The 25,641-nt window shown below is 41.0% G+C and overlaps 1 protein-coding gene across 2 annotated transcripts in view; it reads right to left on the reverse strand.

The window, feature by feature from the left end:
• The window catches only part of LOC124776881 (enoyl-CoA hydratase, mitochondrial-like), a 79,107-nt gene extending 57,292 nt beyond the window's left edge, over positions 1-21,815 (reverse strand). Inside the window, exons 1-2 of one of the 2 annotated variants that reach the window (XM_047252064.1) lie at positions 21,664-21,815; positions 3,821-4,021 (exon numbers count right to left, since the gene is read on the reverse strand). In XM_047252064.1, coding sequence (XP_047108020.1) covers positions 3,821-4,021; positions 21,664-21,757 — 295 coding nt within the window. In that variant the 5' untranslated portion in view covers positions 21,758-21,815. Of the gene's footprint in view, positions 1-3,820; positions 4,022-8,270; positions 8,420-21,663 lie in introns of those variants that run through there. The other variant, XM_047252065.1, reaches the window with a different exon arrangement.
• Positions 21,816-25,641: the final 3,826 nt, after the last annotated feature.

Here is a 25,641-nt window from a genome sequence, read left to right on the forward strand (position 1 = left end):
ATACACCACAGCATCATCCACAAAAAGCCTCAGTGAACTTCCGATGTCATCTACAAGGTCATTTATGCAATTATGAATAGCAACGGTCCTACGACACTCCCCTGCAGCACACCTGAAATCACTCTTACTTCGGAAGACTTCTCTCCATTGAGAATGACATGCTGCGTTCTGTTATCTAGGAACTCTTCAATCCAATCACACAATTGGTCTGATAGTCCATATGCTCTTACTTTGTTCATTAAACGACTGTGGGGAACTGTATCGAATGCCTAGCGGAAGTCAAGAAACACGGCATCTACCTGTGAACCCGTATCAGTGAGCATACCGTGTGTAGAATGGGGAAAGTGCACGATCTGAGTTTGACTGAGGGCAGCTTGTGACGGCCTAGAGGCTCAGCACAAACATTTCAGAAACATTGCTGGATGTTTGAGGAGTGCTGTGGTGAAGTGTCTTCAACACGTGGCAACACTGACGTGAAATGATGTACAGAAGCCGTGGGGTTGGGTGGCCACCTCTCATTACAGATGTTGGACGTCATAGGCTGGGGAGACTGGTAAGGCAGGACAGGCAGCGAACTGTGGTGGAACTAACATCACACTTTAATGCTGGGCAGAGTACAAGTGTGTCTGAACACACAATGCACTGACCATTCCTAATGATGTCACTCTGCAGCTGGCAGCCTGTGCAAGTAGCAATGTTAACACCACCACATCAGGAACTATGACTGAAAAGGGCATGTGATCACCAGCACTGGATGTTGGTGCAGTGACAGAGCTTTGCATAATATGATGAATCCTGATACCTTCATCATCACTCAGAGACAAGCTGGCAGCAGCTCCATTACTCTCTCAGGAAAACTCATGTCAGCATCCATGGGTCCAGCAGAGATCAAGCAAGGCACCATGACAGCCAAGAAGTGTCAAAATCTGGTTGCAGACCACGTACATCCTTTCATGGCATTCTTCAACAAGATAATGTGCCATGTCACAAGTCCAAGAGTGTGATGGAGTGGTGTGAGGATTGATGTGCCGCCCCCCCCCCCCCCCTCTCCCCTCCCCACCCCCCCAAAATCAAAAGATCTGAACCTTACCGAACACATCTGCAATGTGATTGAATGTTGTGTCATAGCTTATTGGCCCCCTCACCAGAATTTATCTGAATTAGGTGACTTGTGTTTGCAGGTGTGGTGTCAACTCATTCCAGTGACCTACCAAGGCTTCATTGCTTCCATGCCATTATGCACCACCATTACCTGTGCCAAAGGCGGACATACCAGCCATTAGGTAGGTGGTCATAATGTTTTCACTGATCAGTGTATATTCAGTGAAGTGCTCCAAAACAGACATTGTGCTTGACCAATGGCTGATTACCTACCTTTACAAGAAATGCAATTGATTCCAGGTATACGAATCCTTAGATTATCATTCACATTGCCAAATGCCTTTTTTTCCCAACTGATTGGAATGTGGACTTGGTTCCATTCTTGGTGACAGCTCTACTGATTCTTGCAAATGCCATACCACCAAAAGCAGGAAAACCATATTCCTTTCTCTTTCTTTTTATGTATCACTGCCTCATAAAGGGAGAAAAATGGGGTGGTGAGAGGGCAGGGTCAATGCATTCTTAATATCATCATTACTGAAGTCATTTACGGTAAATGTCTTTTACAGTGATAAGCTCAATGATTAGGTGCCATTGTTGCACACAGTCCTTCCACTGCATAGCAGAATTGCTTGTTCTGAGTACTGATGTCCTGAAATCTGAGAAACACGAAATTTAATCTAGAAGTTTTTGAACATGGATTTTGTCACATTCCTTCCAAATACTGCAAATCTTACAACATACAGACACAGTATCAAGTCTCAATACATTGGTACAGTGCTCCGAATAATATGGAATATAAGATTTGGCAGGAAGACAAATCTGGACTATCTGGTATCAGTTTATGAGAAAAGCACATTCAGCTATGAAAAGATGTCAGCTATCTATTTCGTGTCTGATTCCTGACACACCATGACTGAGGAGCCAATTGAAATACGTGTCGTCAAATCATATTAATCAGTATAAGAGATTTGGCCTCAGTGTAGCTTGGCAGCCTGACTGGAACCAATAAGACTAGAAGTCAGGAACAACATGGGTCGGCAGTGGGTATGAGGAGCCATCCTCATAGACACAGAAGTAGTGAAGTCATTCAAACTACTACCCATGTTTATAGAGTGGCAGTCATGCCCATTTGTGCACACTGGTACTTTTCAAATAGATGCAAGGAGACAATATTCTTCCTCAAAATACCATGGATATCCTGCCAATAGATACTGTTAATAAACCAAGATCTTGTTGCAGCATCGAAAAATGTCCTATGAAATACCATATAGAAGACTTATTTTTACACCTACAGCACATATGTTAAACTAAATTTTAGTTTGTTTATTCCAAAAAAATTCTATTAATCTTATTCTATTGCATCAAGTAAGACTAGATAAAAGAGAATGAGATCTAAAATAAGGCAGTATTCAGAATAGATAATACCCAAGAAAAAGATGTATATCCCAACATTAACATGCTGAAAAATTTGATTCTCATATGGGTTCAATTACATCTTCCAAAAGATACTGAGCACTTAGTCATCAATAATAAATAATTTTCTCAATTATATATGCATTGCATTAATATTTCAGAGCAATGTCCTTCAAATGTTGAATTTTCATTAATTAAACACATTTTAGGAAGAAAGACTAACATGAGTAATAATTTCAGTTTAACTGCTGGAACTTCTCTTCAAAGTTACTAGAAAGGAATTGGGCTCAAGGAGAATATCTTGTATTTCACATTTTATTCTTAGAATGGAAAAAAAATTCATTTTAATTATATGAACCCATATGCCTACTGCAAATGGCCAATAAAAACTGTCATAATATAGTTTCAGGGCAGCTCATATACAACAGAAATTAAATTATGGTTACAATACCACATCTTATCTCTTTTTACCTATTGTTGTGGTGGACTATCATATTTTGGTTACAGCTATTTTTTCAGTAAAAGGTCTTCATTTATTAGAAGTGTACCATGAAAATGATGGATTCTGTGAGGTTCAACATCTTTTGGCTCAAGTACCACACTTATTCAGAAGTTTTTATATAATATGATATAATAAACTTTGGCTATACTTTTTTTTTTAATTCGTAACAGAATTTTGATCTTTGTGCAATTATTGACATGTGATGATGCTCTTCATTACCGCTTGCCTCAGTGGCTAAAACTGCGTTTTTGATTGCAGCCAAAAGCAACAACCTGATGCCATTTAAAAACTTTTAATCCCTCAATTTCTCCTTGTCAACATTACAGTTTTTCTTTACATGTGAAATTCTATAAATGTATTACTATTTCCCCCCATCCCTCTTACCTGCAGGTGATGTGTGCACTATGGACATGTGAGTCACGCTTGTACAACTTATCTAGAAGATGCCAAGAGCTCAGCAAGAATTAAAGTGTGTTTCAGTATAAACCCAAGATTCTGACAGAAGTCTTTCATGTCATGGAAAGCTACCTTCATTTTTCTTCCAGATCTTATTGGCCATACTTCTATCTGTATAACACTGTGAAGTAAATGTAACTGAATAAGAGTAATCTCTCACATTGGGGTAGTACTTATTAAAACACTAGCTTAAATTGGAATAAGAAACTACCTGTGTTACTTTGTCATTCCTTACTGCTCTGTTATTAATATTAAAACTGAAACAAAACCACAATTCTTGTTACAAGGAATGTAAATGTCGCAAAATTTCAACCACAATTGAGATTGCCCATCCCACTGACTCACCTGCGGCAAATGCTTTTTCATTCCCTGTGATAATAATAGCTCCAATTTTATCATCTTTTTCAAATTTGGCAATAGCTGCATCCATTTCCAGTATTAAATCAGTACATAAGGCATTCAGGGCCTTTGGCTTGTTTAATTGGACCAGACCAACATTCTTCTTTTCACCTAAAGTGTTGATTAATATGTACTGGTATGATGTATCTGAAACAAAAATCTGCATCACTAAGAACAGAAATACTCCTCATTTAATTTATTTGTATGTTGATATCATATAACAATTTCTTATCAAGAGGTTACTGAGGCTTAAAAGCACAAAGTGACAGAATTAATAGTGACTTTGTGAACTGGTTGCACCAAAAGGATTCACAGATTAACGAAGTGCTTAGTACTGAATTACACACAGTAAAATTCTAGAGCTGAAGTATTATCTCAGCACAACAAGGGAAATATTGATGTTAAAAACAGAATTAGAACAAATTAAAACAATGCTAAAATGTGATCTTCCTAAGTGGAAGCATGACGTGGAAGAAAATGTTGGCAAATTGCACCATGAGTTGTAAGCTGCGCACAATAATGCAAATGGAAGCCCAGCAACAGTGGCAACAAAAAATCCGCATATGTATTTACAGTCTCCATAGCCGGGTGTGTTGTACAGAGAAACACTGAATAACACTTATACGAACGAGGGGTATTCATCGTGTGATACGTGAGTGGCAAATGCTTTGATGAACATCTTCTTGCAAGAGAGTTTACTCAAGCATCGTCAATTTTAGATGTACATCCCAGACAAGAAAAGGGGTCAACACCCTGTTGTTTTCATAAAGAGTTTCAGTGGGATACTGCCCAAATCCCGGACAGGCACCCAAAGAATACGATTTTTTGCCTCACATGTACAAGACAAAGGTGCCCTGCAGGCATCAGAAATTATAGAGAAATGTGAAAAATGGTTCAAATGGCTCTGAGCACTATGCGACTTAACTTCTGAGGTCATCAGTCGCCTAGAACTTAGAACTAATTAAACCTAACTAACCTAAGGACATCACACACATCCATGCCAGAGGCAGGATTCAAACCTGCGACCGTAGTGGTCACGCGGTTCCAGACTGAAGCGCCTAAACCGCACGGCCACACCGGCCGGCGAGAAATGTGAAACACATGAACAATTCGAGAGAGTGTTTTTATCAAAGTACTGGTCTCCAACCAGCAAGAGAGATTAAGAAAAGAAGTGTACTCACCTGAGATTTACAACAGTAAACAAGGTACTCTACGCAAGTACTTTGAGAAATATATTATAAGACAAGATACTGGCATGATCCCATATCAATAAAAGATATTAATCAAATTTTAAAGGCAAAATTACGTTTAAATTTAAGAGAAAAGTTATTGCATGCTCCGGAAAATGACATTGAGCAGTTGTTCTTGCCCGTTCTTGACTCGACAGACTTTTCACATGAGGACACAAAGCAGTGGACTCAAGAAAACGGGCAGGCTAACAGACAATTCATACCACAATAACAGTGGTAATGGGAACCACAACTGTAGCCAAAACAGTAATGGTGTCAGTAATGGAAATGGAAATGACCGAAATACACACCAGCAAGGTTAAAGAAGTAACCATGCACAGGGAGGAACCAACCAGTTACCGGAATGACAACCACATGAACAATCAAGGTAACAACATAATGCCACAATCATGGCCAACAATGAACAAGCGGATTGGGGCAGTCTAATACTGCACCACAAGACAGTGGGCAAAAGCATTAGATACAGAATAACAACCCAAACTAAAGTAATCAAAATAACAGTAATAATACGGTGAACTGGCAGGCACTAAACCCACCTGTGAGGCTAATTAAAGAGATTGAAAGTAATCAACCTTCAAATAGCCTCCCAACAAACTGATTTTGATCACATCAAGTCCTCAAATAGTGGTCACGAATAGTGTAGGGGGCAATACACTAAAACAAATCAATCTGATTCATTATAATAATGGGGTTGTTGTACGCAATGAATTGTTCTTTGAGGAAAATTTCTACAGAGAGGAAAAAATACAGTGTTACAGGCTGCATTTGAAGGTGAAGTATGTAAAGTACCTACAGCAGTAATAATCGACACCAATACATCGGCGAATGTTATTTCTTATATTTTGTTTAAACAAATGTGTGAGAAGAGTACACCTTGCTTTACCAATCCAGAATTGTAGAATTATTGGTGTGATGGACACCAGGTTGAAGAATATAAGTTGGCAGACTCGGTTGGAAATATTAACAGAAAATGGAGCATTTAACTGTGCGTTCCTGGTGGTTGAGAATTTGTCAGCCAACTGTATTATTGGTTTAGGATTTCTGCAACAGAAGGGTGCAAAAATCGACTTCTCGGCAGGCAAATGCTTTGTTACAGTTGATGGAAAAAATATAATTCCGGATTTGCTTAAAACAAAAGCTCTCCACGGCAAATTCTGCCAGCGAGTGAAAATCAAATTTGTAGGAATTGTAGCTCCACTGACAGGTGATAGTTCAATTGCTCTAGCTCATGTAACCAAGTGTCCTTAAGTTGACAACAACAAACTAGATCTCAAGGCAATATTACCATGCAAGATTTTAGAATCAGATTACTTAAGTGAGCAGCAGAAAATGAGCTATGTAATCTCTTGTATAGATATCTACAAGTCTTTGCAGAAAAACCAGGTCTAATAAAAGGATACGTATATCACATGCAAGTTAAGCCTCATGAAATGTGTTACCACACGACCTATTCGATTCCATTGACCAAGAGGAAGGCCTTAAACAAAGAAATCAAGAAAATGTTAGAATAGAGAATAGGAGAAACATCCTTATCTCCATACAGTAGTCCTCTATTACCTGTAACCAAACCAGGAGGTAGTTTATGCTTAGTGCTGGATGCACGAGTGATCAAAAAGATTATAGTATCTATCAGAACAAGTCTATAAAACCTAGAACAAAAAATTTGGAAATTTTATGGTGTGCAATATCTATCTTTGATAGATTTACAAAATTCCTACTGGCAGATATTGCTGTCTGAGGAATGTAAAAAATATATCGCATTCATTTTCAACGGCAGAAGTTGTCAGTTTTGTGTACTACCATTTGGGTTAAAAGTGAGTGCTGGCGTGTTTATCACCGCTCTAGACATGGCATAGGTCCCCAGTTACTAAATAAAGTAACAGTATATGTAGATGAGCTGCTGATAACCACTGCAGTGTGGAACAAGCATATTGAGTTACTTCCCAAGTTCCAGAACGTGGGTGTCACTGTGCAGATTTGCAGAAATCCAAGTTTGGAATAGACAAAATAAAATTCTTATCTCATGTCATAACACCTAAAGGTGTTAGCCCAGATTCGAGTAAGATTGAGATACTGAATAACATGCCACCTCCTTGTAATAATAATAATAATAATAATAATACAAAAAACCAGCTAAAGGCTTACTTAGAATTAGCTTCTTTCTTTAGTTATTTTTTCCCGAGTCAGTTGCTTAGTAGTGAAGCACTATTAAGCTTACTTGGCAAAAACACACCTTGGTGTTGGACATGAGGGTGCCAGATTGCATTTGATAAAATCAAACATACTCTAGTACATGCACAAATTCTGCATCATCCGGATATTAGCAAAGATTTCTGTCTGACGACAGATGCATCATTCTCCAGAATAGGTGCTTGCCCATCCCAGATGGATACTAATGGCAATGCTGACATTAGAGTCATAGGATTTGCGAGTAGGACTCCATCAGAATGTGAGAGATCTTACTCTGTCACCAAAATCGAGGGATTGGCTGTAATATGGTCATAAAGAAATTTAATTCTATGCATATGGTAAACATGTCAAGGTGTTTTGTGATCACCAAGCCTTGAGTTGCCTCATGAGCTGTAAGTTGTTGCATCAGCATTTTGGCACTCTGGTCATTGCCACTCCAAGAATACGACATAGAGAGTATTCATATTAGCGGAAAGGAAAACTTCGTAGCGAACGCACTATCTCGTCTATCGCAAGGACTGCACGAGTATTCAGAACTTGTTGAACAAACTACTGAATTAAAAGTACTGTTTGTCAAAGAACCTACATACAGGAGGTCATACATGAGCATGTGTCATAACATACAGGGCTTACAGAAGAATGACGCAAGATGAAACACAGTTATTGAAGCACTAGCTCTGGGACCAGTAAATCCTCATTTTACTTTACACAATGGCATTCTATTCCATCGTCACGATACAGAAAAAGATGAATGGTGTGTATGTATTCCATTGGAATACCAAGAGCCTTTGGTATGGTATACATGGGGCCACTGTGGTTTAAACAAACGTAATCAGAAACTCGGGCATTATCGTTATTTTCCAACACGAAACGGTACATATTGAGAAAGCGCATAACTTATCAGAAAGCCAAACCCACGAATGTACAATCTCGGATACAATTACAAGCGATATTACCAACTAAGCCACGCGGGACCATGGCGAATGACGTCACAGGACCCCTGCCAAAGTCACGTGGGGGCATAAAGTATGTCGCAGCACTTGTAAGCCAGGCGCAAATCGAGACGCTGTGGCACGACGCAGCGCAGCGCGCGTTTTTGTAACTTCACTGGTTCAAATGGGACCGTGCAAAGTGCGACGCGACGCGACTGGGGCGTGACACGCGCCTGCGCCAGGTCGCTCGGCGTTGTGGTTATGGCACAGTTTCTCGCGTCGCGCGTGCGTCGCTAGCTCCGCGGGAAATTTGAGGCGGGGAGAGGAAAAGTAGCCCGGCCATTGCCCAAACGATAAATTTTGCCTTACTGTATACTAAATTTTATTGTCTTTGCGTAGTGTTTCGTTTTTCGCCATTTAAACGCTCCAACTTTCTTCGTTAGTACATTATACTTTTCAGTTATTTATATATGTATAGGTTTTTTTTTTTTTTTTGTTTTTCTTCTGTCAAGAAAAATGCATGCTTCAGTAACTAGTGAGCCATTGACCGTTGGAACTGTATCATATGCCTTCTCGATTTTTCAGATCGCAAGAAGAGACAGAGGGTAGTGAATAAGGAAGCAAGGTACCAGTATATTATAAAATCATGTGATTAAAACGCAAGGCAGGAAAGTAAAACAAGGTTATCTTCTCACTGCCTAGTATGCTGGCATATCTGTAAGTTCAGAAGTATAGAAGTCTCACTGTGATTACTTGGATATGGCTGTAATAGTATACTACGACACACTGTACTACATGCATGTGAACATCTCATTTCCATAGAAACAGTCGAAAAGCATCCACAAATAACAATGGTTCGCCGTGATGAGAAAAAGCATTTCAATTGTTGCATGCACATTATCAGCATTAATAAACTAATTATACAACAGGCTACACAAATGAAGAAAATAGTCGGTATTATTACGAAAGTAGATAGTGCAGATAGTGGTAACGTAGTATGCCAATAAATAAACTGCAATGCTCATTACAAACAAGTAATAATAATGATGCAATCGTAAAGAAAGGACTACGTGGACAACAGTACAGATAGCAAAACGTTACTGCGGCAAACAAAACGCAAACAAAAGAAATAAATGGACAGAACGAACTAAAACTATCACCATGAACATAATATACTAGCATACATGCATTCACAGGACAATGTATGTACTAACATATCCTCTTTAGCCAAACCGCGTAATTGTGTGCTTGTATATTGATGCTTAATCGATTGTATTCCATGTACCCCAAACACAAGATGTCTGTCCTGCGAAAGAGCAAGACCTAAATAGTCATCTGTATCCGGTAACCAGCTGCAAATCCTGGCATGTCTTCCCCTGTTCATGTCCGCAACTGAGGGTCATGGCACCAGCAAAAACCGTCGTTCCGGCAATCCGTCGCAGGATCTATCATTGTATCTACAAATCACTGTATTAGACTTTGTAAAATTGTGAAAAATTCTTAATCGAACGTAACTCTGTAAAGACTTGCAATTTTGATTTGTGAGAAAGAACGTTTATGACAAATTGACATAATGAGGCCTTTAAATGAAAAAAAAAACTATATGATAAAAGACGCTTACACGAAAAAGTGGTTTAAAAACTGAACATTTTGTGTAATAACATGTGTTATCATGAACACCTTATGGGCTTCAGAATTTTAATGTTTTTGAAAATGACATGACAAAATGCCTATGAATTTCTGAAATTTTTGCACTGTCTAATAACATTTAAAATATTATTGTACTTTGCTATCGAAATATTCAAATAATTTTCAATGAAGAAATAGACTGAGGACTGTCCATCCGTTAGTATTTTGCCCCGTTTTCGTTCGGTGCGCGCCTGAATAGGTCGACGAGTAATTAAAGTCGAGGTACAAGTTAGAACACAGGCCTCTGTCAAAAACAAGGGTAACAGTAAAATGTAAATGCAAATGTGCTCAAATAATTTTTCTCAAATGAAAGAAGAGATATCCATGTAACATGTAAAACCCTCAACTTATGCCCATGAACTATGAAAACAACAAATGAGGTGACGTTAGTTAAACGTTGATCTCCAACAGTCAAAACAGTGAAATGTCAACATTGTGAAATGCTGTAGAACCTGCAATCATTTTAATATTAAGAAGTCCGCTAATCGGTTTAATACTAATTTCTGCAAGGAAACATACTTAAATTCATGATCAATAACAAATTTTACTAAAAGATTTGTCCTCCATGCCAAAACTGTGGGCTGTTGCTACTTTCAGAAGAAACTGCATTAATTTTCGTAAGAGTTCTGAATTAAGCTAGTCGTTTAATGAGAGGGGCCCCAGTCTCTTTTAACGTTGCCGTCATTGCTTTTCATTTTAAAGTAAAAACAGTTCACAATCCGAAATTGACTTACATATTAACTGCAAGTAAAGCAATTAAATCACAATTAATGGGCGGTGACTTTAAAAATCGTAAGAAGTTTTAGTCTTTTGTTCCGTCAGTAAACGGATCGAAGTCTCTGTCCGTAATTGCATCGAAACGGCGGATGACACGGAGAAGGCCGAAATACTGAACGTCTTTTTCTAAAACTGTTTCACTGAGGAAGATCACACTACAGTTCCTCCTTTAAATTGTCGTACGAACGTCAGATGATAAATGTCGAAATAAGTGACCATGGGACAGAAAAGCATCTGAAATAGCTCAACAGAGGAAAGGCCACTGGACATGATAGGATACCATTACGATTCTACATGAAGTATGCGGAAGAACTGTCTCCTCTTCTAACAGCCCTGTACTGTAGATTGTTGCAGGAACGAACCGTTGCTAATGACTCGAGAAATGGACAGGCCATTCTTGTGAATAGGTTTCCAACGTGATTACGGTCACACGCCAGGTAACAGTCCCTGAGTTCGGAATGGTAGTTGGAATTAGATGCGTGGGACATTCCATTTTGGAAATCGTTAGGGTTTTCTATATTACGAGATTCACAGTGTCAAATGTGTGCCGAGAAATCCAAATTTCATGTATTACCTCTCGCCCCGGACAACCCAGCGGCCGGCATCCTTCACTTAATTACCGAGAGCAGTAGAGTTTACATAGAGTTATCAGTGATATCAGTCAAGCACCACTGCACAAAATAACCACAGAAATAAATGTGGCAAGAACGACGAAAGCATCTGTTAGGACAACGCATCGAAATTTGGCGTTAGTGGACTATTGCAGCAGACGACTGACGCGACTAACTTTGCTAACAGCCTGACTCCGCCTGCATCGCCTCATCAATCTTGATCACTTCATTTGGATCCTAGACGACCGGTAAATCGTGACCTGTTGGCCGGATGAGTCCGGATTGTAATTGGTGAGAGCTGGTGGTAGAGTTAGAATGTGCTGCAGACCCCATAAAGGCATGGACCCAAGTTGTCCACAAGGTACAGTACTTGCTGGTGGTAGCCCCGTAATGGTACGGGTTATGTTTACATGGAATGCACTTGGTCCTCTGGTCCAACTGAACCAATCATTCACAAGAAACAGTTATGTTCAGCTACATGGAGATTGTCTGCAGCCATTAATGGACTTCATGTTCCGAAACAACGATGGAATTTTTATAGCTTACAATGTGCCATTACGCAATACCACAACTGTTCGCAGCTGGTTCAAAGAACATTCTGTACAATTCGAGTGAATGACTTGGCGTCCCAGATCACTCAATACGAATACCATCGAACATTTATGGGACATAACCGAGAGGTCAGTTGGTTTCTGCAGAGGGCTTCCAATGTCCATGCAAGCTGAGTTTCTGCATTATGCAAGGCAAAAGGAGGTCCAACACAATATTAGGAGGTATCTCATGACTTAATGACTTCTGTCACACTGTCACCTCAGTTTACAGATAACAATGCCCTCAAAATTTCTAAATCACATGTAAATGCTTTGCCCCTACTGATATAAGGCTTTTGATACAGTTCTGTGTTGCCACCCAATCAGTGCTTAATTTCAAAAATTTTATGTGTCGGAGCACACCCCTTCAAACATACAACCCACATCCATCCCCCCCCCCCCCCCAGCCATAACATTATTGGAAAACTGTACACACACACACACACACACAGAGAGAGAGAGAGAGAGAGAGAGAGAGAGAGAGAGAGAGGGAGAGAGAGACAAACATTGCATCACGTTGGTCAGGCCACTGTCGCTTCCACTGGTGCAGCAGCAAATTATAGTTACATTGCGATCTAATACATGTGTAAGTCTCCAGTGCCGACTTGTTCCCCAAATGGTCAAGAGACCATCATAATTATCATGTGCAGCACTCAGAAGAAGAGGAGGAAACGAAATTAAACTTCACAAGTTGAGAGTGTATGTGATGTTATTTCAGTGATTATAAAATCGATACAATTTTAGAAGGAACTTGGCAGTTTGAACCCATTTATGACATTGCACTTCCTCTGGCCTGGATGCATACTTTTATTTGATTGGGAGAGTGTCAAAGAAAGCGTTGCATCATCTCCTGGAGTCAAGCTGACCCACAACTGTTCTAACTGGGCCTTGATGTGTGTACTGACACTGGGAGAGAGTTGACATCTGAGCTGGTACCACACATGTCCTATCGGGGACAGATCTGGGAACCCTGCTGGCCACAGGAGTAGCTCAAAATCACGCAGACAGTTCACAAGGACACAGCACTGTCTAGTTTGACTGCCAACTGCATTGTCCTGTTGAAAAACGGCGCCAATTGCATTGTCCTGTTGAAAAACGGCATCACAATACTGTAGCATCACAAGTAACACATGAGGATACAGGATGTCCTTTACGTATCTTTGTGCCCTCAAATTTCCCTCAATCACTACCAATCATGACTTGAAGTCATGCACAGTGGCTCCCCACACCACCCCCTCCAAAATACTGGAAGAATTGGACCTCACCTCAGATCACTGCCATACTAGCTGACGATAATCATCTGGAGCAATGCAGAACTGCGATTCCTCACTGAACACAATGCAACACGATTCTTCGACAGTCCATGCTTCCCAGTCACACCACGACTCAAAATACAGCTGTTTGTGTTGTGGTGTTAAATGCCAGCCTCTGCATGGGACAATAATTCACGAGCCTGATTGGTGCTAGTATCTGGCCAATGGTGCAGTATATCACAGAATGTTGCAGGGAGGCCATTTCTGGTCCTTGGACAGCAGACGTAGATATGAAGTTGTTATGATCTGTTTGATGCTCAGTATGGCGATGTTCCCTTGTTGTTGTCAGTCATTGTCTTCTGGAACCTTGACTTTGAGTTGGCTGCCCTCGAGTTCACATGCAGTCCAGCTAGAACTTCTGTCGCATTGTATTAAATGATTCGACCAGTCTGCCAAATGGAGACCCTCAAGGAGGCACCTTTCAGATTGATGACGCATCCTCACACAGCCATGTGGCATCTCCACGTCCTTCACAGTGATCACTCATGTGACACTGTTTACCAAACTCGGTAACAACGCTAAACATGAATAACACTAACGCACTGTGTTGCCCATTCTACGAGTGTTGCCCAGAAAGTGATGCCCCGCATTTTTTTCTTCAACAGTTCTTTATTGAACATAATGAGAAGTACATGCACGAAAGAATGGTGTTTTATCTACACACCCTACTTTTCCACATACTCTCCATCCCATTCTACAGCCTTCCTCCAGTGCGAAACAAGGGTGTGTATGCCTTGTCAGTACCAATCCTTGTCCTGGTGGTGGAGGCAGTGCTTCACTGTGTGAATCACCTACTCATTGTCCTCAAAATGTCTTCCATAAATGGCATCCTTTAATGGCCTGAACAAGTGGAAGCCCGACAGGGCTAGGTCAGGACTGTAGGGTGGATGGGGTAACACTATCCAACCCTGTTTTGCGATATGTTCAGCAGTGCTCAGACTTGTGTGGGGCCGAGCATTATCCTGTTGGAGAGAAACACATCCTGGATTGCTGTGGCGCCGAAGTCACTGGAAGCGCATCTTGAGTTTTGTTAATGTGTTGACATATGCTTCTGAATTAATGGCACTGCCTCTCGGTATCACATCAATAAGGATCACAGGATCACACCTTCACAATCCCATGGTGATCATGACCTTACTGGCAGAAGCATTTGCTTTTAATTTTTTCTTCTGTGGGGAATGGGAATGGTGCCATTCCACCGACTGTCGTTTTGCTTCAGGTTCAAAATGGTGCACCCAGGTTTCATCACCCGTCAAAACCTGGGACAAGAAGGCTTCCCCCTCAGTTTCAAAATGTTACGACAAGTTTTCTGTGCGATTTGTGATCCACAGTTAGACACCACGGGACCCATCTTCCACACAATTTTGAATATCCAATACTGCAGATAATTGCATCCACACTTCCTTTGCTGATTGACAGATGCAGCGCCAACTGCCGAGTCGTAATGTGTCAGTCCTTGCGAATGACATCAGCTTGCTGTTACACGTGTGGAGTGGCAGCCATGGATGATTTCTCCGACCGCTGCAAATTGTGGAGCTCCGCCGAACCGCTCTTCTGATGACCTCACCCCCTGTGCCCAGAGACTAACTGTACTTCTGTCGACAGCAAATGCTCCATAGACTTTGCACAAGCGTTTGTGAATATTCCCCACAGTTTCTTTATCTGCAGTAATAAATTCAGTGACGGCCGTTGCTTGTAACGTGCATCACCTACAGCCGCCATTTTGAAACTGTCCTGCAGCTAAGCTATCCGTCGCAAGTGACGGAAACTTGGCGCTCTCACTCAGGAGTCTTCAAATATTACATACGTAATGTTTCGCATTCGTAGCATTGTTTACGACTGAGAAAAAAATGCGGTGAATTATTTTCTGGGCAACCCTCGTGTCTGTCACAGAGAACTGAAACTAATCACTTACACACCCGCTGACGGCTTGTACATCTACAAAGCTACTTTGACATCCAACTCTGTCTTCTGGGTCTATGTCTTGTCAAGCAGAGTACATAAGGATCATAGCAAATCTCCAAGGTCACATTATCTGACGATATGACGACAACATGAAATTCATGGCGGGGAAACATTAAATACGATGTGCTGCAAACTTTGGTGCTCTGCACACTCCTATATAAATGTTTGACGTCGGACATTCGCGGACTCTTCAAAAACTGTAATGTTCTGTTGATGACACATATACTGAAAAAAAACACAACTATAACAGACGCGACTTGGAGAATAGCAGAACAAGTTTACAAACAGTTCACAGTCAACAACTTTATCCTTAATCTCGCAAAAACTCTTTATAAAGTAATTCCGAGCAAACGAAATCAGATACCAGAACTAAAGGCCTATGGGCACACACTGGATGAGTCTCCACATGTGAAGTTCCTGGGTATCTGTCTGGTTAGTAAACTGAGGTGGCAGGAGCACATGGATAATTGGAACACAAAAGCCACCTCTGCCTACTTTGAATTCAGTAATCTCTCTCGCTGTGTTGACCTACAGACAAGATTGCTGGTATACTTTCACACATTACTGTGCCACAGCATAATCTTCTGCGAAACGCAGCTAAGGTGAAGAAAGGATTTACTCTACACAAGCTTGATATACATTTCTTGTGTAAAGTAGACAGCTAAATATCTTGCAGAATCCCCTTCAGGTATCTAGGGGTTCTTAACGACCTAATTGTATTTGTGGTCAATAACAAGAGTGAATTTAGAATTTACTCTGCAATTCATAAGCAGAGTTCTAGAATTAAAAGCAATCATATAGACTGCGCATCCCTCTCTAGGATTGGGAATAGAGTGTTACAGGCCCAGATCTAAGGGCGGTTGAGGGGGGGGGGGGGGGGGCGGCGGACGCAAACTGTGGAATCTGCCTCGGTCACGAATTCCAGGTGAGCCAAAATCATTGTTGAAGAACAAACCTTTTTTCAAAAATCATATAGCATTCAGCGCACGTTGGTCTAACGATAACGTATCCCCGTTTGTTTTTGAACATTTTTGAACACATTCTAAGTTGATTTACGGACGAATCATAAGTTGATTTTTGAATGCGTGTACAGTATACGTGATCTCTCTGCCAGGAGAATCCTCGTTGCATATAGAAATAAAAAACTTTCCCGCAGAGAAAAGGGAACGGGGCTATATGAGGTGAGCCGAATAAACCCGAACGGGTGAATGCCAATCGCCGTTTGTTTATGTGGTTGACTGGGTGTGCGAATGATCAGCGTTGTTATAATACAAGCGAAATCCATAGATTCAGACTACCAGATTGGAAATAAACGACTGGCAGGAATAACAGGTAACAAAGATTTATTATCTTGTCGGTGTAGCCAAGAAAATGAAATTTTGACAGAAAATTTTTGTCAGAACGCTACACTACTAACGACCTCCTATACAGTCCCCGGTTAGCAACCGCTGAAGTTATATTCTCGAAACAGCACGGAAAACGCGTTGTACGAACACGTAATAATGGCTAAGTTGAAAATAAACGCGGGATAACTAAACCGTGGTTCTGGTAAGGGCTAGTGAAGTTAACTGAAGAATAAGTTTCGTCAATGGCAGGAATAGTTACAGAGTTAGTGATGGCAAGATTGTTTGTTAGAATGAGGAAGGAGAAAAAAAAGGGGGCATCACACAAATTATATGGGGGATATGACGATTCCAAATTGATGTAAAAATTTCGTACTACTGCTTTTCGATCGCATTCTTGAGAAACTGGAGCATATGAATGAAATGTGAAACTTGAGAAACTGGAGCATATGAATGAAATGTGAAACTATTTCCTAACACAAAACCTTTTGCTTGTAGTAGGCCTAATAGGCATTTTATATTGGTACTACGTCAATTATATTCTGTCGTGTTATTTATGTAAATGAGGAAGACAAAAATGGCCATTTGTGCCCAAACTGTCTCGCTTATTGGCATCTTTTACAATTGCTGCAATATCAGAAAGGCCTATTTCGTTTTAGGTAGCAGACAATGACAAAATAGACATAATCAAATCGAGAAACCACACCAGTAAGTACTATTCGTGTTAACGGCTTTTCTAGTATTAGACGACAATTTGATTTTTCATGTAGCAAAACGTTCGACCAACTTTGATGACGTAATAGGTTCTTTCACAGAAAGGAAATGATGCCGTGTAAAGCTCAAAGACCTTGTAAAAAATAACTAGACTCACCTATGGCGCTGTAGTCGCGGGTAATTTGAACCTTCGGCTGGACGCCATTATAGTGGTTGTAGTCTGATGTGTTGTGTAGTATTGTTGTTTATGAAGATCCTGATTCAACGTTGTATATTTGTTGGGGCGTACATACAGTATTTGTTACTCGTAATTCTACTGTTTGTATGTTCCTATCAAAAGAAGTACAATGGTGAAGAGTTGTGCAGCGATTAATTGTACAAATAAATTCGAAGAAGGAACGAATATTACATTTCACAGGTATGTGGATATTTTAAGTTGATTTGTATGTCAGTGCACTTGCTTAATAAATGTTTTGTAAAGTGGTATTAGCACAATGTCTGTGCATCTATTTGAAGGTTTCCTTTCTCAAAACCACAGCTGTTACAAAAATGGTTAAACGCTGTCAGGAGGCAAGATTTCCGACCGACAGAACAACTTTTTATATGTTCTGATCATTTTGAAGAAAGTGGGCTGATCGGTAGTGTTTTCATGGTCTAGGTTAGGTTGAAACTTGATAATTTGGTTGTGAGTTGCCAAAGCACTATGCCATATATAACGCACTTCTCGCCATAAAATCTAAAGCAAGGTAGAGTCAGAAAATATCTATTAATATAGTGGGCAAATCTTCGAGTATTTTGATGCATTTTGCGTAAATCTATCGTAAATGAACTACGAAAAATGCTATGGGTCCAGTACATAACTTTTAGCAATGGCAGATTCCATGTAGTACGTAAGATAAATTCATAAACAGTGACTAGTTGCTGTTTGTTCATAAATTAAAAAGTATATTGTAGTAACGTATTTTAATGAGGCATATGTTTGTGACTTAACTCAAGGGAAGGCATTTTATAACCAAAAGCAATATATAAACATTCGAACCCCGCGCGTCAGTTTACCACTCTAATGGCCGCCGCCCAGCTGTTCAATTTGTCCGCTCTTCACAGTCGACCACTCGTGCGGTTGTGGGGGGCCTGGTAAAGCTGTAGCGGGATAGAAAGACAAAAATGCTGGGACCAAAGGATTGAAGAAATGTGTATTGTCTTGCTTGTCTCTTGCCTTTACTGGTTTTATGCATCCTATATTTAATTGGAAATACAGAAGCGTCCGATCTTACCCGTCGGCTTTGACCCATGACGTCACAAATACCGCGGAAACGACTATAAACAATTCCAATATGGCGGATATAAAAACATCGCATACGTATTGTAAACACTGAAATACACAAGTTTCACAAAAAGCCTAATGACTGTAACGGGACAAGCGTGGGAAATTAGGGGTTTTTGGGTGCGGAGAAACTAAATATACAGAAATGTAGCCACCGACCGCCATTCAAAACCACGCAAAACAACGAAATAAATCAACATCACAAAACTGACCAAATACCAAAAAACACATTCCTATCCATAATCGGACACTTCCCTTAACCTATATAGCTCAACAGAACCTACCGATCACATCCCCCAATAGAAAACTAAGAAACGAAAGCTTCCCTTACACCTACATACATCGGCACTTATGCAGTTTAGCAGGTACGGAAAAAATTTTTCATTTTTTTTCAAAATTTGATCATCATGTGTCGTTATGCGGTGGGGGGAGTCTGCAGTGCCCCCCCATCCCCCCACAGGCTTCATTAGTGTCAAATCAATATTTTCGAATCATAGGCGGCCGCTGCCGCGGCGCATTCCAAAAAAAAACTCCCAACCTAACCTCAAGTGGGCTACGCTACAGATCAATATGTTCATCAAATTGCTTCATATTACGTATACATGTTCATTAGTGTCAAATCAATATTTTCGAATCATAGGCGGCCGCTGCCGCGGCCGCATTCCAAAAAAAAACTCCCAACCTAACCTCGTATTCAGGGCTACGCTACAGATCAATGTGTAGGTCCCTTACGTCACGGGTCAAAGCCGACGCGTGAGATCGGATACAGCAATGAGCATTAAATTAACCATTAACTCACTAATAGAAATTCCGCTTCAAATCCAACACCTGAGCAACAGAAAACTGACCCCACCACACGAAACAAACGAAAACCATGAACACACCACCAGAGAGCACGACAAACAAAAACAAGACATCTACAAACACGCCACAATCGCAAATCAAACTCCGCGCCGTAATGACGTCACACACCACAACACGCTTACGTCACGGGTCAAAGCCGACGGGTAAGATCGGACGCTTCTGTTGACCCCTCTTATTTTCCCAGTTCCAAATAATCCCAACCAGTATTAATTGTGAGTTTTTTTTAAATGGAGGTAGGATGTCAGATCGGCCGATCGGAAGTAGGAGAGAGACCACAGAACATTTTAATTTCCACTGTCCTGAATATAGGTTTGATGGCTTCCATTACAAAATATAAAGGTTTGAATTCCACAGAGTGGAATACAGTGACGTGCGATAGAAAGATGTGTGCGGAGGCGAGGTACTGCATTTTGGCACACGTAAAACCAAATAACATGACTTTTATATATCAAACCCTTCAGAAAGATGTGCGCTACAACATGAACAAATTTTTGAAAAATCGATTTTTTGAAAATTTTGATGTTCGAGGGGCGGAGGGGGGGGGGGGGGGGGGGGGGGGCACTACCGCGTTTTTGCCCCGGTTAGGGAATATTGTAGATCCGGGGCTGGAGTTTTATGCTCTGGTGCAAAAGTTCCGGTATACATAAGGCAGGGATCTGAAATTCCCCAAATATATATAAGCAAAAGAATGCTTCATTAGCCACTCCAACAACTTATTGGAATATTTGGACTCAAGGATTTAAATTTCGCGTAAATCTAATATTTGTACGAGATGGATCTTCACCTTGCCTGTATGTAGATAATTAATAGTGGTCTGTGTAACATTCCATAAATGCATTCTCTTGACGCAATAGATCAGGGTAGCAATGAAGAACGAGCAGTGGTTTTTATCAAAGTAGCTGTTCACTCCTAATACACGTATACAAGGTTTCAGAAACAGTCTGGAAAACTTATAAGATTGTTGCAGAATAGATCGTGCTGAGAAAATAACTCGATATGTTTTGCCGTTTCCGTGTTATTTAGCATTGAAGTTAGCCAAACAGGTTGTTGCGCGCGCAATTTGAAGCACCTGCCCACCCTAAACTGCAATGATGCACAGACATCTCCCGTTTATGGGTCCTTCAGTTACTACTTGTTCAAATGCTCATCACCGGTTAAAATTTGCCTTTTTAGGGAGTGATAAATAAAAGCTACGTTCGTTCGGTTCGAGGAAACCAGTGTTTAGCTACACTGTTTCTGGCAGGCTGCTCGAATTTTCGCTCGCGACGACCTGACTGGCTAACTTCTATGTCAAATAACTCGGCAGCGGCACAACGTATCGAATTGTTTTCTTAACAATAGTTTCTCGGCACAATCTCCCATACAAAGTAATCCAGAAGTAACCCCCATAATGATCAGTGTGAGAGGATTAGAACTGGTAACAATTTATTATTAAAGACATTGTACAGACGTAGTCAGCAGTGGCTGCCTCTGCCTTGTCTAGTGTGACTCGTTCCACCTGCCTGAAGGCTCTTCGTCGTTATAGCAGTTAAGGAACAATATGTGCGGACGGGAGAACTAGTGCTGACAAGTCAAATTTTACAAAAACTGAAACCTGTCGACGGAGAAATTTTATTAACGTTTTACACCATGCACTACCCGTAGCTATGCAAACTTCTTTTCCATGAACATTGAGAGCTGAAGGATTATAGTCATTCTTGGAACAAAAATCCTTGAAACGGACTTTTCATGTGACATGGAGAAGTAATAGCATCAGTACGGGTACGCCTGTCGGGGAAAGATGGTAACAGGAAGCTCACTGAACTTCAAAGTTATCTAGACGGAGCTTAAGAGCGGTTTTAAAATTATGCCTTGTGATTGCTGCCGCACACATTGCTCCGTCATACACTAAACAATGATATATACACTCCAACTGAGAATGTAAGTTTTCATATCATTTTGAGAACTTATTGGTCGCCACAATTTAAGAAGAGAATATAACAACACCGTTCACAGTTCCTGCAAAAATATTTCCTTAACATTTTCCGCTGCGAACACTGAAAGATGTAATGAAGATAGTAATGGATTACGCTCATCATATGTACGCTGTCGTATGTGGTTCGTATTACACAGCTGACGGGCGTCGCTTGCGGCCAACACATTGTAATCGTTTGTAAAACTGTTTGCGTGCTGTTGTGCAACAGGATGATAAAGCAGTGATGCTTTTGCACACGCGGCTGGTACTCACTGCTCATGCATTTCTGCGCCGTCAACGACGCTCCTTTGCTTCTAGCGTATCCTGTGCGAAAGAAAAGCCGAGATATTTGAAGTGCGAGGACCATTTCAGTTGTAGTCCGCTTGGCACCACTGCAAAGTGAAATCTGTGGCCGGCTTTCTTCACGTCGCAAATACACGCGGCGTTATCGCAAGCAGCTTCCCCGACGCGCCTCCAAGCAAAGTCCAGATTCCCGCGCTTCGTTCGAGCGGGTGCCGCCGTCGATACACAATGGACTCGCTTGCGGGGGACGGCTGTTCAAATCGTCGATGTAGTCAGTAGTGGAACATACCTTCTTCCTTCTGCGTAAGCCTCTTCTGTTCTCGGTAGCTGCGCTGGCTCCAAAATTGGCTGAAAGATGTTAGTTCTGTAGCATATTGTGCTCGACATCAGAGATAGATTTAAAACACTTTAATTATACTCTTGTTGTAAATTCTTCACTGATACTGTCAGTTTCGGGTCTCACATATAGTTCGAATTAAAGGAAAGCTGATTGTTACCTACTACATACACTAGTTCATAGACTGTTAAATTGTCCTAGAGCAGTAATCACAAAACACAGTCCAGTGGTTCAAAATGATTCGCATGTGCCAAAAATTTAACGAATTCGAAACAATATAGTGCACAAAAATAATCAGGAAGTCCATCAACACTGACCTGCAAACCTGTTATTGTTCATAGGAGTTAATAATCATTGTGTTCCTCCAGTAAGTTCTCACACGAGTTTAATTATTAACTACTGTCAAAGAAATGACGAATTAAACCTACGAGTCAAGAGCACATGCAAATATTTCAGAATATTAGTTGTCGGACTACAGCACGTTATTCACAACAAGAGGCATGCAGTGCCTTTCATAAATTTCGGGACAAACAGAATAGTTTTGTATTTACTGTGAGAAATAACAAATAAATAACTAAACATATTACACTACTGGCCATTAAAATTGCTACACCAAGAAGAAACGCAGATGATAAACGGGTATTCATTGGACAAATATATTATATCGGAACAGACAAGTGATTACATTTTCACGCAATTTGGGTGCATAGATCCTGAGAAATCAGTACTCAGAACAACCACCTCTGGCCGTAATAACGGCCTTGATACGCCTGGGCATTGAGTCAAACAGAGCTTGGATGGCGTGTACAGGTACAACTGCCCATGCAGCTTCAACACGATACCACAATTCATCGAGATTAGTGACTGGCGTATCGTGACGAGCCAGTTGCTCGGCCACCATTGACCAGACGTTTTCAATTGGTGAGAGATCTGGGGAATGTGCTGGCCAGGGCAGCAGTCGAACATTTTCTGTATCCTGAAAGGCCCGTACTGGACCTACAACATGCGATTGTGCATTATCCTGCTGAAATGTAGGGTTTCGCAGGGATCGAATGAAGGGTAGAGCCACGGGAAGTAACACATCTGAAATGTAACGTCCACTGTTCAAAGTGCCGTCAACGCGAACAAGAGGTGACCGAGATGTGTAACCAATGGCACCCCATACCATCACGCCAGGTGATATGCCAGTATGGCGATGACGAATATATGCTTCCAATGTGCGTTCACTGCGACGTCGCCAAACACGGATGCGACCATCATGATGCTGTAAACAGAACCTGGATTCATCCAAAAAAAAGACGTTTTGCCATTCGAGCACCCAGGTTCGTCGTTGAGTACACAGTCGCAGGCGCTCCAGTCTGTGATGTAGCGTCAATGGTAACCACAGCCATGGTCTCCGAGCTGATAGTCCATGCTGCTACAAAAGTTGTCGAACTGTTCGTGCAGGTGGTTGTTGTCTTGCAAACGTCCCCATCTGCTGACTCAGGGATTGAGACGTGGCTGCACGATCCGTTACAGCCATGTGGATAAGATGCCTGTCATCTTGACTGCTAGTGATACGAGGCCGTTGAGATCCAGCACGGCGTTCCGTATTACCCTCCCGAACCCACCCATTCCACATTCTGCTAACAGTCATTGGATCTCGACCAACGCGAGCAGCAATGTCACGATACGATAAACCGCAATTGCCATAGGCTACAATCCCACCTTTATCAAAGTCGGAAACGTGATGATACGCATTTCTCCTCCTTACACGAAGCATCACAACAACGTTTCACCAGACAATGCCGGTCAACTACTGTTTGTGTATGAGAAATCGGTTGGAAACTTTCCTCATGTCAGCATGTTTCAGGTATCGCCACCGGCGCTAATCTTGTGTGAACGCTCTGAAAAGCTAATCATTTGCATATCACAGTATCTTCTTCCTGTCGGTTAAATTTCGTGTCTGTAGCGCGTCATCTTCGTGGTGTAGCAATTTTAATGGCCAGTAGTGTATGTTTGTTATTCCAGCAAACAGAAGGATGTTCACAGAGCAATAAATTGAACATTTTACTTCATTTAATGACTCATAAAATTTTATTTATGTGAAATAACATAGAATTGCCTTCGCAAAAGTTTTGGGACAAAGTGCAGAAATAAATTAAAAAAAAAAAAAACTAGGAAATAATGAGGAATTAGTACTTTGTACTTCTACCGCAATGTTGTAACATTTGTGTCAGACGTTTTGGCGTATTTTTCACAAGCTTCTCTAAGTAAGAAGTCGTCTCCTCATGTCCTGTTTGGACTGTATGGGGACTTTTCGAATATTTCTTTCTAACACATCCCATAAATTCTATATGGGATTCATGTCCGGACTTTGTGGAGAGGGATTGACAACTTCTGGCCAGTTGTAAAGGAGCCACAACTGTACAACATAGGTGGTATGTTTGGGGTCATTGTCCTTTTAAAATTTTAAACTCTCTCCAATCCCCATATTTTCTACGCCCTTCTTCAAATTGTTCCTTAGAATCTGCATGTATACATCTTTATCCATTGTTTTGTCAACGAAGATCATCTCACCCACTCCCAGGGCCGACATACAACCCCAAACCATAACATGGTCCCTGCCGTGTTTCACTGTAGCCTGCATATTTTTTTCTTCCAGCTATTTGTTGGGCTGTCCCCAGACCGTTATTCGTCCATCCAGTCATGATATGTTAAATTTTGATTCATCACAAAAAAATTACTTGATTCTACCACTCCATGTTCTTGTTTATGTGTTCCCTCGCGAATAGCAGCCTCTTCTTCCTATCGGCAGGACTGATGTAAGGCTTCCTTCTTGCAGTTTGCCTATGGTAATTTTCTCTGTACAGTACTTGTCTGATTGTGCTAGCAGTGGCCTTCTTCACAAACTCTTCCTCAGCCTCAATGGGAGTTCATGTAGCTGTGATTTGTCGATCTTTCTTGACCTTTTGTAATATTGCATTCTCTTCTCTCCTCACAAGTATCCTTCGATATTTGTGGCATATTTTCTGTCCTGTCTTCATATTTATATCGACAGATGATGTTCCCTACAGTACTTTTCTTCATATTCAGTAATGTTGCTATTTCTCAGCATGTTCTTCCCTTTTCATGGTGAAATATTACTAACTGCCTCTGTTCAAAAGTGCTGTTTTTACCTCTTTTTACCTCTCACTTCCTTTGAGCTCTGGACAGGTAATGACTGACATCGCAGAAAGTAATGAATAACAGAGACATGCACACTGACACTGTTGCCAACACTTGTTACAAAACTTTTGAAGTGCAGAGTTTCATATCACGCAGTAAGAAATGGGCCTTATTCTGTTGTAAACAAGCAAACATACGTGACTGCACTTTTCATTGCCCATAATTACACGTACAACTTGCAGACATACATCTTTATTTCCTTGTTAGTCATCATAAATTCTTTCATACTCAGACATACTATGCGCAATGTTCATCCCGAAACATGAGAGGCACTGTTGGTGTGGCTCTTTTTACTCTCAGCTGCTGACTGCCTGACCTCAGATGTGCCAGGTCTATATATAGTTTTGCGTATGAAAAATATCTTTTACACTACTTGTTACCGACAGCAACCATCTTAAATGAAA

The sequence above is a fragment of the Schistocerca piceifrons genome, chromosome 2 (assembly GCF_021461385.2).
Source record: "Schistocerca piceifrons isolate TAMUIC-IGC-003096 chromosome 2, iqSchPice1.1, whole genome shotgun sequence".
Taxonomy (NCBI): Eukaryota; Metazoa; Arthropoda; class Insecta; order Orthoptera; family Acrididae; genus Schistocerca; species Schistocerca piceifrons.